The sequence below is a fragment of the Acanthaster planci genome, linkage group LG17 (genome assembly GCF_054643075.1).
Source record: "Acanthaster planci isolate LZ-2023a linkage group LG17, COTS_SCS, whole genome shotgun sequence".
NCBI classification, from domain to species: Eukaryota; Metazoa; Echinodermata; class Asteroidea; order Valvatida; family Acanthasteridae; genus Acanthaster; species Acanthaster planci.
The window spans coordinates 6,747,244-6,771,033 of NC_141793.1; the positions used below are offsets into that span (position 1 = coordinate 6,747,244).

Sequence of the window (23,790 nt, forward strand, 5' to 3'; positions counted from 1 at the left end):
ATGACTTCAGTGGTGCCACTGGCAGTAGGTTAATTTGAAGTCCAGTCAGCTTGGAGGGTGGGCATACATACATAATTTATATCAATGTCAGCCTCTCTCCTTTTTAGGCAACTTTGATAACCAAAAATGACCAGATGGTTCTTTTTGAGCAGCTGCTTTTCATATTGATTATCTTGCTAGCAGCACCGAGGGTCAACTACGGCACAGCAGTGGAGGTAGCAGAGTGCAGGCTGTGCAGGCACAACACACACACTGTACCAGGGAGTTTATATACTGTACCAATCAAAACACATGTAAACAATGCACGGGTTGAAATTTCTATGCCATTCAGATTTTACATACTTGATTATTTTAGGAATAGCATGAAATAATGAAAAGAAATCTGTGATGGAATTTTTGCACATCCAAAGTTCCTCCAATCATGACACATACTGCCAGGGGTACATCATAGCTGTAACTATTATGGCCGGTAATTTGCTGTATAAAGTGATAATTGAAAGGACACTTGGACAATTGCAAGGGCAACAACAGCAATACGCATCTGTACCGATGACGCCACATTTTTGTTATGTGTCTGCTTTCCTATTGTGCTCAGGGAGCCTTGGCCCCCACTGGCTCCATAGGAAGTACATATGTAAATAAAGCATGCTGTTATCAGTACACAGACCTATTGCTACTGTTGCCTTATAAACTTCCTGTATTGGAAACGACACTGTCCTTTTTGCTACATTTCATACCTGCCAGTGGTGAAAGACAGACAGACAGAATGCCTGCCCCTGAGTGTGTGTTCTCAAGTCAGTCTCAAAGCCAAAGGAGTCAATTGCTGGAATGAAGGCCTTGATGGTATACAAAGGTGAGCCAGGTACAGGTGCATCTTGAGTAACATGACCTCTGTGAAAAGTGAAGTGTGAAAAAGACACGGCATGATTTCTTTTATAAAAACCAAATAATGACCATCTCGTTCAAGAGCAGCTCTTACAAATTATAGCACACTTTGTAAATTGAAGGATATTTTTTTCATTCAAAAATAAACCGAGCAGAAAGAAACGCAAACACTTGAAATATAATTTGTCATGCAAATAAGTAATTACAATAAGGTATCACATCCACTCAGGCCAACCAGACTTTACTTTGTAATTTTTTATCTCAGCATTAAAAAGTGTTTCACATGCACACGATCGCTTTTAGCAGAATGTAATGTTTCACATTTGTGCCACACTGCAGAAAAAGAGACATGACAGTTTTTTCTTTATGTTCAATACGCAGTTAAGGTCTCAGCAGATAATATCAACACGCCACTTAGCATCACTCTGGAAGTACTCTGATGTGCTGAACCATTCAATTGAGGAATGGCTGTATGCACTCAAGGTCATTTGGACAAGTGAAGGAGTGCCGGCAGCAGAGAGGCTTTTTAAATGGTTTCAAGTACAAGCAACAAAGCACCATCTACATTTCCTGAAAAAGAGTTCATAATGCATGAAAAGGGATTACTATCCAATAAGGCACACCTTCTCCTTGCCAGCACAGTGTATACAGCTGACACGCAATCAGCTGGGGCTTGCACCTCCACAAAGTAGTATGGTTCCATCAAGCGGGGTGTGGCCTGTTCAAAGAATGTGAATAATCAATGTATTTTAATATTCATGAACTAACAACATAACTGAACAGATCAGTGGCCTTAAATTTTAAAAAAATGGTGAACAATGGTGGTAAACAAGACAACCGAAAACATAAATGTAAATATTGACCCATCTTTAAATTCTGGTCTCATAAACACCAGATCTGAAGCTCCGTTTTGGTATGCTGCTGGTAATCAATTTGGTGCAGTGCACATATTAGTCAATAATACTAGTTATGCAAATACAAGTGAAGTCCACTTGTTGGTCGTGATAGAATTTTTTATCAAAGTAATGGAGGTATTTAACCAGTAACTCAGTTCATTTAAAAGCAAGCAATTGAGCTGTAATAAAGGTGTCCCTTGGAGCAGTAAAATGATTTCAATTGAACAATATTTGGCACAATGTGAAAACAAAAATTTCAATAACATTTTATTTTGAATTATTTTGAATTGATTTGGAAGTTAAGTTACAAGCTGAGAAAATGTTATATGTACTATATCAAGATATCCTCCCACATATGATCCCCTTGCCACTGCATCAAGGCTAGGTGGCTACCAGTGGGATTCACTCAAGCACACAAACAAATCAACTAAACCAACACAGAGAACAGCATACACATTTACATATAGTGGGAACTACTGAAAACGTGTGCAGTATCCTTGGAAAGTCAGCATTTACAACTGAAACATCATTTACCATAAGGAAGGCGGAGTAAGCTACACGTCTGGCAGTGGGGATAATTTGACCTCCTCCTCTATGAATCGGTTCCCCAGCTATGACTGCGTCGAGAATCTTGAACTTGACATTCCGAATGGCTATAAAAAGATCAAGTAATTATTATGTCAGTATTCATATTGTACTTTTACCCCTACGTAGCTTACTAAGCAGTTCCTGGACCTGCTCAATTTTCTCTCATGTACACAAACCTACAGCTACTGCTGAGACCAGCAGCATTGCTACACACACACTGACTGGCAATGAGCTCATTAGTGCATGTCTATGTCCCTGAAAGACGACGAGTGACCAGAAGAAGGTCTTCTTTTGGTCGAGGGAAATAGGACCCTTTTCTGGTCACTCACAGGCCTGAGGGGACAGTGGTGTGCACCAGTGACCAAATCTGGCCAGTCCATAAGTGTTTTATAACACAGTTCAAACTAGAAAAATATTTTTTCAGGGTCTAACTGTTTTAATTCAACTTATCACTCAATACCAATTCAAAAATTGAAGGTTAATTTCAATTTTCATAGACGCCGTCTAATTTTGAGTGGTTGCTTACAAATAGGAAAAGAAATCTTCCAAGGTTTTAACTGTTTCAATTCAACAACGTTTTAAAATGAGCCAGAGGTCATAATATTAAACCAGTCGGAAACAAACTGGAATTGATGCGCACACAATGTCTAGACTTGTGTCAAGTCACGCTGTCGACAAATTCATGTACTAGCCCATATAAGTGAACCACATGTGACCTATTTCAACAAACCAGGATAAAGATCCAGGAAGAAGTGCGTGTCATCTTTTCTTCCATGTGACCTGTAGATTGGACCCTACAGGTTTTCCTTCACTGGCAGGTTGCAGATTCATTGGTGCCTTCTAACCGACAGATTTTGGACCTAGATGTGTGTTCATATAGTGAGGATCCTTAGATATACAAGGTGTGCACAACAGTGCTAAAGCCAGAGCGGCCTGTCTCATAAGCCAGTGACTGCCAGTGCTCATGATGAAACATCCCCATTAAAAAAAATTCCCTTCTAAAATATACATGTAATTACCCTGAGATGTGTACACCAAACAGGAAACTTGAGAAATTAAGTCAATTTATACATAGCTGATAACTTCTAGGCTTCTTATATAAATGTGAATGCTTTAAGTTCATTTAAGTTCTGCTATATGACAGCAATTGAACATTTTTAGTTGAAATCTAATACAGACATGTTTTAACGCATTATTGTGCTTTTAACATAGTTTAAATCAAGAAGCATCTAGCTTTTAAGGGGAGAATGGAATCAATACTTGGGTATTTTGACCATTTTCATATACTTACGTTCATCGCATAGTGGTCCTTCCCTTGTTCCCCATTGGAATCCTTGTACAATGCTGTCCTTTACGGAGTTCAGCAATGCCTTATCCACCTAAAATGCAAACAGTATTTTCTAAACACAATTCTACAAAGCTATGCGGGCTATTCCAGGGCTATTATTTATCTTCCATAGAGCAACATCAAAATGACTGAATGGTGATATAGGCTATTATCTTTTGCAATAACTGGGCCAACCAAAATACTGAAAAAACCTAACAAAGTAACACAGGATTAGTTATAAATATAAATACAGAGATGCAGCCATTGAAAAGTTGACTTATATTTGGAAAACGAAAGCATACAAGTATATGCAAAAACACTGGAATATAGGTCTAAAACATTTCCCCCTTCCCCCCAAAAGGGAAAATGAAACAAGTAATAAAAGTGGCTAAAGCTGATTTTCCTTGTTGATGGAACAAGAAAGATGCATTTGTATTTATAGAGCACATTCAAAGTAAATAAACAAGGTTGTAGCTACATGTATGTACATGTACCACAACAGTAGGGGACTCACAGTGAGGGTGGTGCATGATGGCATCACACCTCAGGAACAGCAGAAAGCATCACTATTTACACTCTTCTGGTCAGTTCAGCTTTTATGTGAAATTGTGCACAACTCCATTTCATTAACTGCATCTCTGATAATTATTTATCACGTGATTGAACACAAGTTTCATTACTTTATGGAAAGCTACAACATCTAATAGACAAGGCTCATCAGCATGGGATTATTTCATCTTCATCTTCGGTGGGATTATAATTACTGTATGTATCCCAAGCTAGTGTACAATGTGATCAATTAGCAGCACAAAAAGTCAGATTGTCTGTAATCTTACAAAGTACTTCCTGTGCTACTACTTGACCACATGGCACTTTCGCTTAGTACTTAAGCTTGAGAAACATACATTGACTGCATAACTGGCTTTCCCACAAGATTGTTATCTTGAACAGAGACACCAGACACAACCGTCAGGACAACTACTGTACAATTGGAAAAACTGTCCATGGTTATTTTACCTTGTAACTATTAGCAGCTCCATAGTTTTATGATGTGATTCATTATTACAGACTGCACAAAACTATAGTTAGGTTGTTGTTTTTACTGCTGGCATAAAGTAACAATGAAAAATATATACTGTGGAATGCCACTTAAACCCTCCTTTGGTTTTACAGCACAAATGTGCACAAATGCCCACAGTCACTGGCATGTATTTTCTATATGGATCTCAAACATGCACAGGTTCAGTGTGTACACAGTAGATTGCCAGCACAAAATGACCCAGGGTCTTTTGTGCAGTCCTCTTCACTGCATTTGGTTTACTGCACAATTATGCACTTGAAACAGTGAGGCACAGTTGTTGGGCAGCACAAAAGTGCAATCTGATATTCCTGTGAGGGACAGTTGGTGCCTGTGCACAACACAACACAGCTGTGCTTCTTTGAGGTGTTTACCAAGTGACCCAAAGAGTGACTTCCACATACATGTAGGAGGATTAATCAACACAACTATATTGACAATATGGATATACCAAACATTCCCCTTGGCTCCCAAATTTTATGTGTACTTTCCCAAACTTTACAAATTTGCTCTAAATAAAAGAAACATACTTAGAACAAGTAATAACTCAAGGTTGTGGATAACTGCACTCGCAATGGAACAGCAGCCAACACATGGCATGGTCTGTGTCATTCATGGGTTGCCTACATTGCATGTATGTGCGTATGTCAGCAGGCAGTCACGTCAAAAGGCAGTCACGTCCACAGGCAGTCATGTGGATGGGCTGCCAAATACATGTGTGTAACACTTGCAACTGTGTGGAAAACTTTGCATGATAATTGCTGCAAAGTCGTGATGTCTGACCTCAAAAACTCACCAAAAAAAAAAAAAATACATACGCTGACTTGTACCTGTATGAACCTCCAGTGTTATTGTTTTAGAATGGTTCCCAGCACGACTCATTTATTAAAGTGCCTTTTTACTAAAAAGAGCCAGTGTGACCAGAATATATGTCGCATGCAATTTTTAAGAGAACTCTTTTTATTTTGTTATTCTACTTCTAGTGAGGACTACCCAAAAGGTGAAACATTAAAGGAGATGAACATACATTCAACAAAATACACTTATTTTAATCTTTGGCAAGTGCTGACTTCAAATCCTCATACCAAAACATTTTGTGGGGCAGGCTGCCACACATTTGAATGGTACAGATGTCCATGTATGCATCTGTGAATGGAATTTACAAAATCAAACAACTACTCTACTAAACATTTTGTGTGGACCCCATCATGTTAATTATAGTGGCATTTCACTGTGTTTGTGTAATGGAAAGCATCCAGGATGCCATATGTCGTAACGAAATGTACCGATTAACAGCCAGCTTACCTCAGATGGTAGGGTGTCATCTACTAAGATGTTAGGACCTGTAGCATCAGGTCCAAAGGCCCAGATAGAACGAGCAGCCAGTAAATCCCAGTCATACTTGGTCTGGAAGAACTCTCCTAATCTCTTCCTAGAAAGAGAGAAAATATCAATGAAGTCAGATGATTTTTCAACAGAAGCTGTGAGCTTAGTTAGCACTGGAAACAAAGTATAGCAATTTATCATTATGTTTACAATGCAACACACCCAGCAACAAACTGCAAGAAACCCACACTGCAATGTACCATCATTGAAAATCTAAACTGTCAAAATGCAATCATAAATCATTACGCAGTCATACTATAAACACAAGCTTAAACGTCAGTACTTGCATTTCTGACTATAACAAACCTTAGTAAATCTCTACATTTTGATAACTGGTTTATTAATTGACAATCATATTGCAGTCTTATGCTTAATTACGCAAAATTTGGAACATTAACGTTTTTTAATTACCTGTATATCAATTTGCAAAGAATCAAATTATGTTTAATATTTACAGGATAATATTGAATTAATAAGTTGAAATGGTGGAATAAGGAGAAAACTGCACTGATTTTTTTGCCTTTTCAACCCATTATTGTTTCCATTTATTTCTTCACAACCAATCTGCCAGATTTGTTTTCACCTGTTCCAGTTGATCTGTACAACTTCATTCTCAATGTCTTCAGCCAGACCTTTTTCCAGAGGCTCAGCAATCATGGTCAGCTTATTCCTGGAAGGAAATTCCTTGAAGAATAGTGAACATTTCACTGACAAGCAAGATGAACAACTGACCTACTTCAGACTCCATGGATTGAATCATCTGACAAAAACATTTAAATCCTTCTGATCTAGCATTCACCATGATAATTCTACATGTCCTCACTATTACCTTAAATATTCTGTTTTGAAGCAAGCTCTTGAGTTAAATCATGAAACTGTGACAGACTTATTATAATGAATTGATACAAGCGAGTCAGGTATGAAAGGAAGAACGGAGAGTTGGAGACTCTTTAACCACTTCTAGTCAACAATTTTGGCCTAAATGGAAAACAAAAAAAATTTAAAAAGCAAAATGTTTAAAAGGCCAAGATATTTGAACAAACATTGAAAGACAAGCCTAACATCACTAATAGTGGCCCATGAGCGTAATTTGTACAATATTTGTGGGATATTTCTCACCTCAACTCTGTCTTTTGCAACATTCAAAGGCTTAGCAGGGAGTGGTATTTCCTACAACATCCCATTGTGCATGGCCAGCCAACCATGTACAACATACAGTCTATTTCCATGAACTTGCAAGGCATTACGAGCATGTACAAATACAACAGGAAAAGCTCAAGCATTGAATACATATACAAGTAGAGACTGGGTAAGCTTGACAGTGCATTTAAGCTACCGGCCAGTAGAGACTGGGTAAGCTTGATAGTGCAATGAAGCTACCGGCCAGTAGAGACTGGGTAAGCTGGACAGTGCAATGAAGCTACCGGCCAGTAGAGACTGGGTAAGCTGGACAGTGCAATGAAGCTACCGGCCAGTAGAGACTGGGTAAGCTGGACAGTGCAATGAAGCTACCGGCCAGTAGAGACTGGGTAAGCTGGACAGTGCAATGAAGCTACCGGCCAGTAGAGACTGGGTAAGCTGGACAGTGCATTGAAGCTACCGGCCAGTAGAGACTGGGTAAGCTTGACAGTGCAATGAAGCTATCGGCCAGTAGAGACTGGGTAAGCTGGACAGTGCAATGAAGCTACCGGCCAGTAGAGACTGGGTAAGCTGGACAGTGCAATGAAGCTACCGGCCAGTAGAGACTGGGTAAGCTGGACAGTGCAATGAAGCTACCGGCCAGTAGAGACTGGGTAAGCTCGACAGTGCAATGAAGCTACCGGCCAGTAGAGACTGGGTAAGCTGGACAGTGCATTGAAGCTACCGGCCAGTAGAGACTGGGTAAGCTGGACAGTGCAATGAAGCTACCGGCCAGTAGAGACTGGGTAAGCTGGACAGTGCAATGAAGCTACCGGCCAGTAGAGACTGGGTAAGCTGGACAGTGCAATGAAGCTACCGGCCAGTAGAGACTGGGTAAGCTGGACAGTGCAATGAAGCTACCGGCCAGCAGAGACTGGGTAAGCTGGACAGTGCAATGAAGCTACCGGCCAGCAGAGACTGGGTAAGCTGGACAGTGCATTGAAGCTACCGGCCAGCAGAGACTGGGTAAGCTTGACAGTACAATGAAGCTACCGGCCAGCAGAGACTGGGTAAGCTTGACAGTGCATTGAAGCTACCGGCCAGTAGAGACTGGGTAAGCTGGACAGTGCAATGAAGCTACCGGCAAGTAGAGACTGGGTAAGCTCGACAGTGCAATGAAGCTACCGGCCAGTAGAGACTGGGTAAGCTTGACAGTACAATGAAGCTACCGGCCAGCAGAGACTGGGTAAGCTTGACAGTGCAATGAAGCTACCGGCCAGTAGAGACTGGGTAAGCTTGACAGTGCAATGAAGCTACCGGCCAGCAGAGACTGGGTAAGCTTGACAGTGCAATGAAGCTACCGGCCAGTAGAGACTGGGTAAGCTTGACAGTGCAATGAAGCTACCGGCCAGTAGAGACTGGGTAAGCTTGACAGTGCAATGAAGCTACCGGCCAGTAGAGACTGGGTAAGCTGGACAGTGCAATGAAGCTACCGGCCAGCAGAGACTGGGTAAGCTCGACAGTGCAATGAAGCTACCGGCCAGCAGAGACTGGGTAAGCTCGACAGTGCAATGAAGCTACCGGCCAGTAGAGACTGGGTAAGCTGGACAGTGCAATGAAGCTACCGGCCAGTAGAGACTGGGTAAGCTTGTCAGTGCAATGAAGCTACCGGCCAGTAGAGACTGGGTAAGCTGGACAGTGCAATGAAGCTACCGGCCAGTAGAGACTGGGTAAGCTCGACAGTGCAATGAAGCTACCGGCCAGTAGAGACTGGGTAAGCTCGACAGTGCAATGAAGCTACCGGCCAGTAGAGACTGGGTAAGCTTGACAGTGCAATGAAGCTACCGGCCAGTAGAGACTGGGTAAGCTCGATAGTGCAATGAAGCTACCGGCCAGTAGAGACTGGGTAAGCTCGATAGTGCAATGAAGCTACCGGCCAGTAGAGACTGGGTAAGCTGGACAGTGCAATGAAGCTACCGGCCAGTAGAGACTGGGTAAGCTGGACAGTGCAATGAAGCTACCGGCCAGTAGAGACTGGGTAAGCTGGACAGTGCAATGAAGCTACCGGCCAGTAGAGACTGGGTAAGCTGGACAGTGCAATGAAGCTACCGGCCAGTAGAGACTGAGTAAGCTGGACAGTGCAATGAAGCTACCGGCCAGTAGAGACTGGGTAAGCTGGACAGTGCAATGAAGCTACCGGCCAGTAGAGACTGGGTAAGCTCGACAGTGCAATGAAGCTACCGGCCAGTAGAGACTGGGTAAGCTCGACAGTGCAATGAAGCTACCGGCCAGTAGAGAATGGGTAAGCTTGACAGTGCAATGAAGCTACCGGCCAGTAGAGAATGGGTAAGCTCGATAGTGCAATGAAGCTACCGGCCAGTAGAGAATGGGTAAGCTCGACAGTGCAATGAAGCTACCGGCCAGTAGAGACTGGGTAAGCTTGACAGTGCAATGAAACTACCGGCCAGTAGAGACTGGGTAAGCTGGACAGTGCAATGAAGCTACCGGCCAGTAGAGACTGGGTAAGCTGGACAGTGCAATGAAGCTACCGGCCAGTAGAGACTGGGTAAGCTGGACAGTGCAATGAAGCTACCGGCCAGTAGAGACTGGGTAAGCTGGACAGTGCAATGAAGCTACCGGCCAGTAGAGACTGGGTAAGCTGGACAGTGCAATGAAGCTACCGGCCAGTAGAGACTGGGTAAGCTTGACAGTGCAATGAAGCTACCGGCCAGTAGAGACTGGGTAAGCTGGACAGTGCAATGAAGCTACCGGCCAGGAGAGACTGGGTAAGCTGGACAGTGCAATGAAGCTACCGGCCAGTAGAGACTGGGTAAGCTGGACAGTGCAATGAAGCTACCGGCCAGCAGAGACTGGGTAAGCTGGACAGTGCATTGAAGCTACCGGCCAGCAGAGACTGGGTAAGCTTGACAGTACAATGAAGCTACCGGCCAGCAGAGACTGGGTAAGCTTGACAGTGCATTGAAGCTACCGGCCAGTAGAGACTGGGTAAGCTGGACAGTGCAATGAAGCTACCGGCAAGTAGAGACTGGGTAAGCTCGACAGTGCAATGAAGCTACCGGCCAGTAGAGACTGGGTAAGCTTGACAGTGCAATGAAGCTACCGGCCAGTAGAGACTGGGTAAGCTTGACAGTGCAATGAAGCTACCGGCCAGCAGAGACTGGGTAAGCTTGACAGTGCAATGAAGCTACCGGCCAGTAGAGACTGGGTAAGCTTGACAGTGCAATGAAGCTACCGGCCAGTAGAGACTGGGTAAGCTTGATAGTGCAATGAAGCTACCGGCCAGTAGAGACTGGGTAAGCTGGACAGTGCAATGAAGCTACCGGCCAGTAGAGACTGGGTAAGCTGGACAGTGCAATGAAGCTACCGGCCAGTAGAGACTGGGTAAGCTGGACAGTGCAATGAAGCTACCGGCCAGTAGAGACTGGGTAAGCTGGACAGTGCAATGAAGCTACCGGCCAGTAGAGACTGGGTAAGCTGGACAGTGCATTGAAGCTACCGGCCAGTAGAGACTGGGTAAGCTTGACAGTGCAATGAAGCTATCGGCCAGTAGAGACTGGGTAAGCTGGACAGTGCAATGAAGCTACCGGCCAGTAGAGACTGGGTAAGCTGGACAGTGCAATGAAGCTACCGGCCAGTAGAGACTGGGTAAGCTGGACAGTGCAATGAAGCTACCGGCCAGTAGAGACTGGGTAAGCTCGACAGTGCAATGAAGCTACCGGCCAGTAGAGACTGGGTAAGCTGGACAGTGCATTGAAGCTACCGGCCAGTAGAGACTGGGTAAGCTGGACAGTGCAATGAAGCTACCGGCCAGTAGAGACTGGGTAAGCTGGACAGTGCAATGAAGCTACCGGCCAGTAGAGACTGGGTAAGCTGGACAGTGCAATGAAGCTACCGGCCAGTAGAGACTGGGTAAGCTGGACAGTGCAATGAAGCTACCGGCCAGCAGAGACTGGGTAAGCTGGACAGTGCATTGAAGCTACCGGCCAGCAGAGACTGGGTAAGCTTGACAGTACAATGAAGCTACCGGCCAGCAGAGACTGGGTAAGCTTGACAGTGCATTGAAGCTACCGGCCAGTAGAGACTGGGTAAGCTGGACAGTGCAATGAAGCTACCGGCAAGTAGAGACTGGGTAAGCTCGACAGTGCAATGAAGCTACCGGCCAGTAGAGACTGGGTAAGCTTGACAGTGCAATGAAGCTACCGGCCAGTAGAGACTGGGTAAGCTGGACAGTGCAATGAAGCTACCGGCCAGCAGAGACTGGGTAAGCTTGACAGTGCAATGAAGCTACCGGCCAGTAGAGACTGGGTAAGCTTGACAGTGCAATGAAGCTACCGGCCAGTAGAGACTGGGTAAGCTTGACAGTGCAATGAAGCTACCGGCCAGTAGAGACTGGGTAAGCTGGACAGTGCAATGAAGCTACCGGCCAGCAGAGACTGGGTAAGCTCGACAGTGCAATGAAGCTACCGGCCAGCAGAGACTGGGTAAGCTCGACAGTGCAATGAAGCTACCGGCCAGTAGAGACTGGGTAAGCTCGACAGTGCAATGAAGCTACCGGCCAGTAGAGACTGGGTAAGCTTGTCAGTGCAATGAAGCTACCGGCCAGTAGAGACTGGGTAAGCTGGACAGTGCAATGAAGCTACCGGCCAGTAGAGACTGGGTAAGCTCGACAGTGCAATGAAGCTACCGGCCAGTAGAGACTGGGTAAGCTCGACAGTGCAATGAAGCTACCGGCCAGTAGAGACTGGGTAAGCTTGACAGTGCAATGAAGCTACCGGCCAGTAGAGACTGGGTAAGCTCGATAGTGCAATGAAGCTACCGGCCAGTAGAGACTGGGTAAGCTGGACAGTGCAATGAAGCTACCGGCCAGTAGAGACTGGGTAAGCTGGACAGTGCAATGAAGCTACCGGCCAGTAGAGACTGGGTAAGCTGGACAGTGCAATGAAGCTACCGGCCAGTAGAGACTGGGTAAGCTGGACAGTGCAATGAAGCTACCGGCCAGTAGAGACTGGGTAAGCTGGACAGTGCAATGAAGCTACCGGCCAGTAGAGACTGGGTAAGCTGGACAGTGCAATGAAGCTACCGGCCAGTAGAGACTGGGTAAGCTCGACAGTGCAATGAAGCTACCGGCCAGTAGAGACTGGGTAAGCTCGACAGTGCAATGAAGCTACCGGCCAGTAGAGAATGGGTAAGCTCGACAGTGCAATGAAGCTACCGGCCAGTAGAGAATGGGTAAGCTCGACAGTGCAATGAAGCTACCGGCCAGTAGAGAATGGGTAAGCTCGACAGTGCAATGAAGCTACCGGCCAGTAGAGAATGGGTAAGCTCGACAGTGCAATGAAGCTACCGGCCAGTAGAGACTGGGTAAGCTCGACAGTGCAATGAAGCTACCGGCCAGTAGAGAATGGTAAGCTTGACAGTGCAATGAAGCTACCGGCCAGTAGAGACTGGGTAAGCTGGACAGTGCAATGAAGCTACCGGCCAGTAGAGACTGGGTAAGCTCGACAGTGCAATGAAGCTACCGGCCAGCAGAGACTGGGTAAGCTCGACAGTGCAATGAAGCTACCGGCCAGTAGAGACTGGGTAAGCTGGACAGTGCAATGAAGCTACCGGCCAGTAGAGACTGGGTAAGCTTGTCAGTGCAATGAAGCTACCGGCCAGTAGAGACTGGGTAAGCTGGACAGTGCAATGAAGCTACCGGCCAGTAGAGACTGGGTAAGCTCGACAGTGCAATGAAGCTACCGGCCAGTAGAGACTGGGTAAGCTCGACAGTGCAATGAAGCTACCGGCCAGTAGAGACTGGGTAAGCTTGACAGTGCAATGAAGCTACCGGCCAGTAGAGACTGGGTAAGCTCGATAGTGCAATGAAGCTACCGGCCAGTAGAGAATGGGTAAGCTCGACAGTGCAATGAAGCTACCGGCCAGTAGAGAATGGGTAAGCTCGACAGTGCAATGAAGCTACCGGCCAGTAGAGACTGGGTAAGCTGGACAGTGCAATGAAGCTACCGGCCAGTAGAGACTGGGTAAGCTGGACAGTGCAATGAAGCTACCGGCCAGTAGAGACTGGGTAAGCTGGACAGTGCAATGAAGCTACCGGCCAGTAGAGACTGGGTAAGCTGGACAGTGCAATGAAGCTACCGGCCAGTAGAGACTGGGTAAGCTCGACAGTGCAATGAAGCTACCGGCCAGTAGAGACTGGGTAAGCTCGACAGTGCAATGAAGCTACCGGCCAGTAGAGAATGGGTAAGCTTGACAGTGCAATGAAGCTACCGGCCAGTAGAGAATGGGTAAGCTCGATAGTGCAATGAAGCTACCGGCCAGTAGAGAATGGGTAAGCTCGACAGTGCAATGAAGCTACCGGCCAGTAGAGACTGGGTAAGCTTGACAGTGCAATGAAACTACCGGCCAGTAGAGAATGGTAAGCTTGACAGTGCAATGAAGCTACCGGCCAGTAGAGACTGGGTAAGCTGGACAGTGCAATGAAGCTACCGGCCAGTAGAGACTGGGTAAGCTGGACAGTGCAATGAAGCTACCGGCCAGTAGAGACTGGGTAAGCTGGACAGTGCAATGAAGCTACCGGCCAGTAGAGACTGGGTAAGCTGGACAGTGCAATGAAGCTACCGGCCAGTAGAGACTGGGTAAGCTGGACAGTGCAATGAAGCTACCGGCCAGTAGAGACTGGGTAAGCTTGACAGTGCAATGAAGCTACCGGCCAGTAGAGACTGGGTAAGCTTGACAGTGCAATGAAGCTATCGGCCAGTAGAGACTGGGTAAGCTGGACAGTGCAATGAAGCTACCGGCCAGTAGAGACTGGGTAAGCTGGACAGTGCAATGAAGCTACCGGCCAGTAGAGACTGGGTAAGCTGGACAGTGCATTGAAGCTACCGGCCAGTAGTGAATGGGTAAGCTTGACAGTGCAATGAAGCTACCGGCCAGTAGAGACTGGGTAAGCTGGACAGTGCAATGAAGCTACCGGCCAGTAGAGACTGGGTAAGCTGGACAGTGCAATGAAGCTACCGGCCAGTAGAGACTGGGTAAGCTGGACAGTGCAATGAAGCTACCGGCCAGTAGAGACTGGGTAAGCTGGACAGTGCAATGAAGCTACCGGCCAGTAGAGACTGGGTAAGCTGGACAGTGCAATGAAGCTACCGGCCAGTAGAGACTGGGTAAGCTGGACAGTGCAATGAAGCTACCGGCTAGTAGAGAGTGGGTAAGCTGGACAGTGCAATGAAGCTACCGGCCAGTAGAGACTGGGTAAGCTGGACAGTGCATTGAAGCTACCGGCCAGTAGAGACTGGGTAAGCTGGACAGTGCAATGAAGCTACCGGCCAGTAGAGACTGGGTAAGCTGGACAGTGCAATTAACCTACCAGCCATTTCTATAACAAATGTACAGCCAGGTTACATGTCCTTCAGCATGAAGTGGTCAGAATATGTCTTACCACATAATGACCACCTTGTTAGGTGACTACTAGTGAGATTTCACTGTATAATGCTTTCCCACAAATCCACTGGACAAGTACAGACAGCAGATTGTGGTGGGAACTGCAACAGTTGTGCATTTATGGTCTGAAAGAACAACAGACTGGTTTAACATTAACTTACTTTTTGTTGGGTGTCTCAGCAAAACATTTGAGTGATGAAGTCTCTACCACTGTTTCACAGAAGGCCACCACAGGATCAGCAACTTTGATATCTTGAGGTAAGAAGCAGATAAACCCATAGAAAATATAAAAAGCAGCATATAGAAAAGAAAGGCAGCCTCTTACAGAAAAGTACATTAAATGTACTCTTCAGGCAATCTTCAGTCCTTTACCAACTGATACATTCTTTATCAGCTAGTATATAACTAGAAGTATTCCAAGAATGTTATTTTAGCTCCTTACAGAATAATTATAAATATATGGTATGCTATTACATCAGATTCATTAATACATGTACCTAAGACAGTTTATCCCTTCCTGCTGATCAAAAGCCTTCCATGTGGCCTGTCCTAAACAGTTGATACAACACCAGCCAACAAAAAAGTAGCCCCTAAAAATGGCATACTCGTACAAGTATTTCTATTTCTACACCAACTAGCTTTCAGTACTTGGGGTGACGTCACAATCTTACAAAGAATTTATTTTATCCTCTTGACGAGGAGAACTTTTTTCTGAAAGCCGACTCTAAGAATTCCAGCCTCACTTGGCCATGAAGGCCGCAAATTCTCGGTTTGTGGCCCTGCGTGCTCTGCACGCTTTGAATTACACAGTGAAAAGGCTCACTGTTCGGTGGCATGCGGCTCTACTCACGCTTCCACATTCCCGTTGCCTCTTTGCAAAGTGGGGACTATTGTGAAGCTGGTGATTATGATGCAAATTCAGTCTTTTCATTTCTGGGCTACACACAAAGGCCAATCACCATATATACAAGAGCCAGGGTCTGCCTTCTTTCACCATGTTCACTCGAGCATGGGCCAAGAATAATAGCTGAAAAGCGGGCTGAGAATCTCAATTTTTACGGCGGCTTTTACCATCATCCGCCCTGAAGGGGTTAAAGGAACTAAACTGTTCCAACAAATGTGAGTCAGTTTATTTCAAATCATTTGGCAATGAATTGCAATATAAAAAACCGTAAAAAAACAGAGCAATAAATGTTTTTGCCCAAGCCTGAAAAAATAATTTTAAGTGCGAGCACTGTATGCATCAGGGAGGAGCAGGGGGTATCAAGAGCCAAGGGCAAAATGGCAGTATGTGAACCTCTTCGATTCTTAAAAGGAATATTCAAAGCCCCCCCCCCAAAAAAACTCATGTCAAATATTTCCACTTACAATTTACACAATACATATTGACTTGCTTGACGCAATGCATGCATGCTTTGGTCCATGGAGGCTCATTCCAATGTTGGTGGTGGCACCCCCCACATACACACACACACCAACATAATTATGGGGCGGCGCAGGCATCTGGGAGTTTCACAAAATTGCGGGTAGCAACCACACCGCACAAATGAAAACAACTGCAACGAGAGCGGATGTACGGACAGATCAAAGAAAAAAATGTGTAATCAGATCCTCGGACTGGCTGGTGCATGCGTACGTTGCCATGGTCGCTGTTTTCACCAGCGCGGTACCTGCCATTTTGCAAGAATCCCAGATGTCCGCGCTGCCCAATACATAAATGGCTGTTTAATGTACTTCCCTGTTGAAAAATAAAGTAACCAAATTATCCAAGAAGTTTATAAAAATTCACAATTGTCAGGTAACATTTGATTGCACAGCAACATAGAAGTGTATTGCGATGAGGAAATACAAGTTTCAGTTGTTTACAAATTTTAAACAGTCATTCTTGTTGGATGACCCTCTGGATCACCAATGGCAATATTGGCTATTTTTGTCTGCTTGACTATCATTTAAATCATCCTTGTGAGAGTGCTTGAGGCAGAAACATGTCACTTAACAGTTGCCCATGAACATGGACTGGAAAAAAGCATGCAAAATAGAGAAACAGCAAAGCAGACAAACATTTCTGAAAGCTTGGCAGAATTATTCAAAAAGATACTGGATTACTGAAAAAGGATCCCACAGCAGTCAATTTCTTATTCCTGGTTATTTTCTTATGAACAAAGGCAAATGAAAATGCACCAGCAGAAATCTGGACCTGACTTCACCAAACACTGCACAGTTTAAGAATACAACTTATGCATCTTCCATAATTTGCCATTGCCATTCATGCTACCTAAATTAAATGTGAAGTGGAGCCCTACTCATAGGTCATAGACTAGTTTGTACAAGATGTAACTTCTATGAAATGGTTATAAAAGCCTAGTGTTATGCAACAAAAAGGTTGTCCAAACTAATGTAACAGGCAGTGCACAATTCATGAAATCACATTATTTCTAGGGGCAGGATTCAGCTAAAGGTAACAATAAGGCTAACAATATCAACATTTTATGAAGCAAAGTAAGCCCGCACACAGTGACTCAATCCAAGAAACCAACCTATTTCAGAGTACATCTTCCTCAGGTCATGCATAACACAATCCAAGTACAGCTCACCAGTGCCTAAAACCACATGTTCACCCGACTCTTCAACCTGCTCAGAAAAGAGAACAACTTCCAGTAGAAACTGTCGATTTTAACAGATATTTTTTTCATTTATACATGTACGTACATGAGTCCAACACATACAATAAATTACTTTACATTTTTGTAGATGACTTTATACCAATAAAAGTCTACTCAAGTGATGGACCTCTTTCTACATCTTCCAAAATCAAGTTCAAGTAAGATCAATACTGCAATACTTTCCATTTCTTCTAAATTGTGATGCTCCATTTTCACGAAAGTACAGCAGTAAAACAATATGTTTACTTTTCATTAGTCATACTTTCTATCACAGTATACTTCTTAATTGCGACCACTTGGCACACCTTAGTTGTGATGAGGGGGTAGCTTTTATTGATCTTCCGTAGTCCATCTAACATTTTAGGTAGTTCAGAAGGATTGACAGGTTCCACAGCAATCTTGATGACTGAGCTGGTGTTGAATTTCAGAGGGCGAAAGATGTAGACCTGAGGGGTACCAACCACGACAAACAAAATAGAATTTCAAAGAGCCAATCAAATACAACACATTTTGTTTGATACCGATTTTGAAATCCATCATCGTTTCAGAGTAATGCTGCTTATAATTGTGATTCAGGGCCTTTTGGGTTTTACACTAATGCAAGTTTCTGTACTTGTGAGCAACAACATGCTGTGTAGGCAGAACTTTAAATTAAGTAGAAACTAAACTGCATGCACTGTATGTCAGTACAATATGTCACCCCCTTCCCTTCACTGAATATGTAAAGTGCATCTCATGGCAATAATGGTACTTAAGGTTCTGGTGTTGATAAAATACCAAATTGAAATAAGCACTAATGACACACATAATACTACCCATATACCCACAAACAATAACTTAAACATTATGTTGTGAAATGCGGTTGAATGGATAGACAAACAGTCTGCATCCAAACTGAGCATCCATGTGGATGGAAGGAAATAGGTATTACAATAAACTCTTGACAACTCAAATTTGGTTGGCTCAAAACTCTGCTCATCTCAAAGACATTCTTTATTCCAGCCAAAGAACAGGCTTTTATGTACAAAAACACATCCATTACTCAAAATGCCCAAGCCACTACCTTTGCTTAACTCAAAGATTTGAAGGGCCGATCCGAAAAGACTGCCACCAAACCACTGACAATGGGTGGAAAAAGAACGCAAGACTTTAACTATTAGTCATTCCGCAAAGCGCACGTTGTCTTTTCTAGTGTCATTTTGCATCAGAACACGTGCATACTTGCTGTCATTGTAATTGACTGGTAGCAACCACAACCGGTACATCCTGCCTTTCAAGCAAGCCTGACTGCTAGTACTGCCCAATTGTAGCCCACACGCTTGTAATCCAATCATTGATTCTTTGTGGTAGCCATGTGGCCACACTGGAGGAAGCTTTGTACATGCCGCAGCTAAAGCCTGGCTGCCATCACCGGCCCAATTGCAGCACTCGCAGGCCGCTCACATAGTGACTGTCCAATCACAACCTGTGTAAACACAATGTGATGGCCATGTGATCACCAAGGAAGCACAACGACCACCCGGTAGTGCAGCAAGCTTTGAGGATGCAGGGAATGCTGGGCTGGCTTTTTCAAACTCTAAATATGGTATCAGTACACTTTGCGATTTCTCCGAGGTCAGACTTGTTCAAAATCAGCTGTGATGGAGAAAAAGAAGCAAGAAGTTGAAAGCTTTGCCAATAAGGTCAAACTTATTGAAGAAGTTGGAAAATGTGGAGCAAAATGAAGGGCAGACATTGTGGTGGAAGGGGAATTCCACACTGTCTTCAATCCTGAAAAACCAACGATAAGGTCATGGAGCAGTTTGAAAGCGTATGAAAATGGCGGCTTATCCCTAAGTGGAGGAAGCTCTATTGATTTGGTTCAAGGCTCCGTGTGTCAAGAACATTCCTGTGTCGGGGCCACTTTTGCAAAAGAAGGCTCAATCATTTGCCAAGCTGTTGGGCCACATCAACTTTACATGTAGTGATGGGTGTCTCTTTTGCTTCAAAATATGACACAACATCATCATATTCGTCATCGCTGGAGAGAAAGCTGCAGTCACTCCTGAAATAATGAAAGATTGGTTGGAAACCAGCCCACGTCAAGTTCTAATGGCATAAGAACCGCTGGACATTTTCAATGCCGACAAAATGACCATTTTTTACTGCCTTCTGCCAGATCACTGTCTGACCTTTAAGAGGGAGGCGTGCAACAACAGTAAGAGAAGTAAGGAGCGCCTGACACTGATGGTGTGTGTCAACATGGATGGCAGTGAAAATCTGCCTCTTCTTGTCATCGGCAAGTTAAAAAAAACCAAGATGTTTTGTGAATGTGAAGTAGCTACAGACGCAGTACAAGGCAAACAAGACTGCCTGGATGATGTTAGAAATCTTCGAAGCCTGGGTTCGTAACATCAACAAATTGTACAGGAAGAAAAAGGGAAAAATTGTAACCATTGTTGACAAACTGTCCAGCCCACCCTGCATTACCGGCATGAAGAACATGAAGCTGGTTTTTGTTCTTCCCAACACAACGGCGAAACTCCAGCCAATGGATCAGGGTGTGATACAGAGCTTGAAAACACACTACCGCCGATTTATCATCACTCCTTGCAGCAGTTGAGAAAGAGTACAACCCCACTGTACCACACACCATGATCTTTTACAAGAAATCTTGGAAAACTATGAAGGAAACAACCATTGCCCACTGCTTCAAGCACGCAGGGTTCAAAAAACTGCAACTGCAGAAGATCAGGACACAAAAAGTGAAGCAGCTGACAACATCAACACTGCCACATCAAGCAATGACCTTGTAGACCAGCTTGGAGATGCCAGGGTAGATATGACACAACACTGGAGTCGTACATCACAGTCGATGCAGAAGTGAGATGTACCATGGAGCTAACCGATGAAATCATCACAGATGCTGTATCATCCAACTTGGCAGAAAGTAATGATGAAGTCGACAAAACCTACCCCGGCCCCCCCGCCCAGCTGTCTCCACTACCAAAGTCATGGAGTGTGTGGACAAGGTGCATAGCTTTGCACTACACAGCGACCACGCTGAAGGCATCTTCGATGCAATCTGTGACATCAAGGACTTCTTTTTTCATTTTTGAAAGGGCAAAGCGAAGCAGAAGAGATCACGGACATCTTCAAAAAGTAAAAAACGACAGGCACTGTTGGGGGCGCTCATCGTAGCTGCCTCATTGAGTTTTAGCTGCTCACGTTTGTTCGATTTTATTTCTAAGTTTTTAATATGTTTTGATCAGCCATTTTCATTGGACTATTATGCAGATTTTGTGACAGTGATTTGCTTGTTTGTGACCATTACTGGAAGCTTCTTGGTCTCTGATAACGATTCTAAGTGTGTATACGTGTATGTGTGGACAGCAGTGCATATATGAAGACCGTCATGTTGACCGTTTCGTTGGTCCAGATCATCTGTTGCTGTGTCTTCATGCTGTCAGCGTTAACTGATCCCATCAGAGTGATATTTCTTTGAAAGATGTCTACGTAATGGTTGGCAATACTGAAATTTATCCAAGGGATTTTGCCTGTAACCTTGGTGTAGTGTTTGACTGCAATTTAACATTTCATAGACAAATTTCGCAGGTTATATTCACACGTTTTTCCACTCGCGAAAGATTGCTGCTGTTAAGAAATATTTGTGTACTGAGTTTCTTAGTAGAATTGTCCATGCCTTTACCCGGTTAGACTTTTCAGAATCAGGTTCAGAATCAGGCAGCTAGGTTATTAACAGGTACTAAAAAGAATGATCACATTTCTCCAGTTCAAAACCATCTTCTTTGGCTCCCAGTTCAGCAGCAGATTAAATTGAAACTTTTAACATTTGCTTTCAAGGCTGTTTGGGGCACTGGTCCTGTTTATCTAAACCTTCCACTCAAACAATTTCAGTGACAAACAAGAGCCAGTTCAGCTCCAACTTTGGAATGTAAACGATCCAGAAAAGTCGCTACTGGCAACAGAGCTTTCAGATTTGGAACTAGGTGCCAGTATCATTAAGACAACTTAACGCTTTACCGATTTTAAGACACATCTCAAAACCAATCTTTTAAAGAAGCCTTTGCTATGTTCTGTTACATGTACAAATGTAGAGTTGTAATGTGTATTTGTGTGTTTAATTTTCTTAAACTGTTCATTATCTGTGTATGTTTTAATACTGTATATGGTTCTTGTGTAATTGACTTCAGCAAATTTTTCACCAGCCTTGTTTTGATGATTTACTGGGGGCAGAGTTTTGATGTGTATTTTGTCTTTCACTTTTAATTTAGTATTTTCTTCTGGCAATTTTTAATGTTGTGAAGCACCAGTGACAATTAAGTTTAAGGTGATGTAATTATTATTATTTATTATTATTGCACACCAAAAACGGCCTTTTCAGCCCCTTATGGCACCATGTGACATACATCCCCGTTGTAGCCAAATCTCACTCAAATTTTAAAAATAGGATAAAAATGAAAAGGCAAAGGGAATAAATAAACAAATAAAAAACACATGTTTTTTTATGCTCAAATGTTTTGAAATGCAAAATGGTCACCTCAAGTGATCATTAAGGATCAAACAGGGAAACCCCGGCCCCGACCAAGGGGGGGCTGGGCGTCGCACTTTTTGCCATGCTGTTTGCAAAACGAAACAAACAGCATGAAAGAATTGCCATAAAAGGAAACAACTACATATGTACTTATAATGTGTTCAATTACCACTGCGCAGTCATGTAGGGTTTCTTGTGCACTCTCTGTGTAGACAAGACTCAGGAACTTTCATCAGCTAGAAATCCGGATCCATTCCCTAAGGTTTGTGTAATCGTTTACTGTACAAATGTTTGCACCTGCTTCACAGCTCACCGAAAAATACAAGGGGCTATCCATTCTGGGGATACATTAAAATCTCCCTTGCAATCAGACTACATGGAAATATATATATATATATATAGTAATGCTGATTTTATTTAACATATATTTTTTTTTATTACTGGTGGCTGTAGAACAAGCAGAGACAAAAAGATACTCTATAGGAAGATGAATCTCAGACTGATACACGTACCTCATCCAGCCCTCTGCTCTCTGTGATGGTGGATGTCTTGACAATTGGTTCATCTACACCCTCTATCAATACCCAGTTGCCTGCTGGCACACGGTTCACCTCAATTTTGTATCTAAAAGGAATTTAAACATTCACACTTACTTTTCATGAAAGGTTTTTTGTTAAAGCATGATTCTACTTTTGGAACATAAAAACAGCACAGAAATTACACCCCCAGTAAATAGAATCTATGGGTTCCAAAATTCTATAAAGTAAAAAGAATTCCTGTACAATCAACTGTGCACTGTTTCTGTACAATATAATGTTAGTTAAAGGTGCTATTAAAACCTGTTGTTATAATTATTATCATCATTATTAAATAGAGGGCATACTAAATATTAGACTATTAACATTTCAAATCATGGAAATGTAGTCAAATAGCTGTCTAACCATGATCTTAAGATTACACATCACAAATAAACGTAAGTTGACATGATTGATAGTTTAAGTTTGGTTTTCTTCAGGTTAATGTATTTTGTATGGGTGGTCCTAAACTTTTGCAAATGACTGTACCGGTACATGTACAGTATTTTGACAGTGAAAACAAGTTGAGGTCTTGAACTTTTTATGATAAAAACTGAAACCCATGACTAACTGTCATGGCAGCAATGACGCATGTATGAGTACTCTCTCATGTGTAAGTCATGTCATGTGAAGAAAATAAACGGTTTATTCAATGACCTATATTTTGGAATTATTTATTAGCCCAAGTGACAAAAATTCAGATTCTCAGGACACAGAATTGAGTTTCATTTGAATTTCTTGACTTTTGAATTTGACTTTTTCTTGTAATTAACTGATTATAAATTACCAAAACTCATTCTAACTTGGCTGGTAAGAAAACAACATTGTGTACAATTAGCAGGGTGAGTGTGTGACTGCACCACAGTGCATTGGATTCCTAACACTGTATGCAAGTTGACAATTACACCTTAGTATCAGTGACACATTGGATGACATAAATGTAATCCGAGCCCACAAATGAAGCATTCAATGATACAAGCACAGCTTGTCTTCCAAGCTTCGAAAATTGTTCACTATGAGTTCAAGTCAATAATATTGATAAATGGGACCAATGATTCATGTTCAAAGTGGAATTATGCTAATAGGAGTCAACTCTGCTTTAATGCCAACAACTGCAGCAAGATGATAATAAAATGACAAATGGCTCACATAAAACACACATGCTTACATGTAGCCTTAAACAAAACTGAATAGAATTTCAACATATCCATTTTGCCAGATATTTGGCTTTAGAGAAAGCACTGGTTAATTTTGGTAATTTTGAAGTACAATTAGAAA

At 43.3% G+C, this 23,790-nt stretch overlaps 1 protein-coding gene across 1 annotated transcript in view; it reads right to left on the bottom strand.

The window, feature by feature from the left end:
• eftud2 (elongation factor Tu GTP binding domain containing 2) overlaps window positions 1-23,790 on the bottom strand; it is a 70,433-nt gene that overhangs the window by 4,949 nt on the left and 41,694 nt on the right. The window contains exons 15-24 of the mRNA XM_022254130.2: window positions 22,450-22,561; window positions 17,709-17,849; window positions 17,278-17,371; window positions 14,902-14,992; window positions 6,744-6,830; window positions 6,080-6,206; window positions 3,661-3,748; window positions 2,316-2,434; window positions 1,509-1,603; window positions 738-891 (exon numbers count right to left, since the gene is read on the bottom strand). Of these exons, the coding sequence (XP_022109822.2) occupies window positions 738-891; window positions 1,509-1,603; window positions 2,316-2,434; window positions 3,661-3,748; window positions 6,080-6,206; window positions 6,744-6,830; window positions 14,902-14,992; window positions 17,278-17,371; window positions 17,709-17,849; window positions 22,450-22,561 (1,108 nt within the window). The remainder of the gene's footprint in view (window positions 1-737; window positions 892-1,508; window positions 1,604-2,315; window positions 2,435-3,660; window positions 3,749-6,079; window positions 6,207-6,743; window positions 6,831-14,901; window positions 14,993-17,277; window positions 17,372-17,708; window positions 17,850-22,449; window positions 22,562-23,790) is intronic.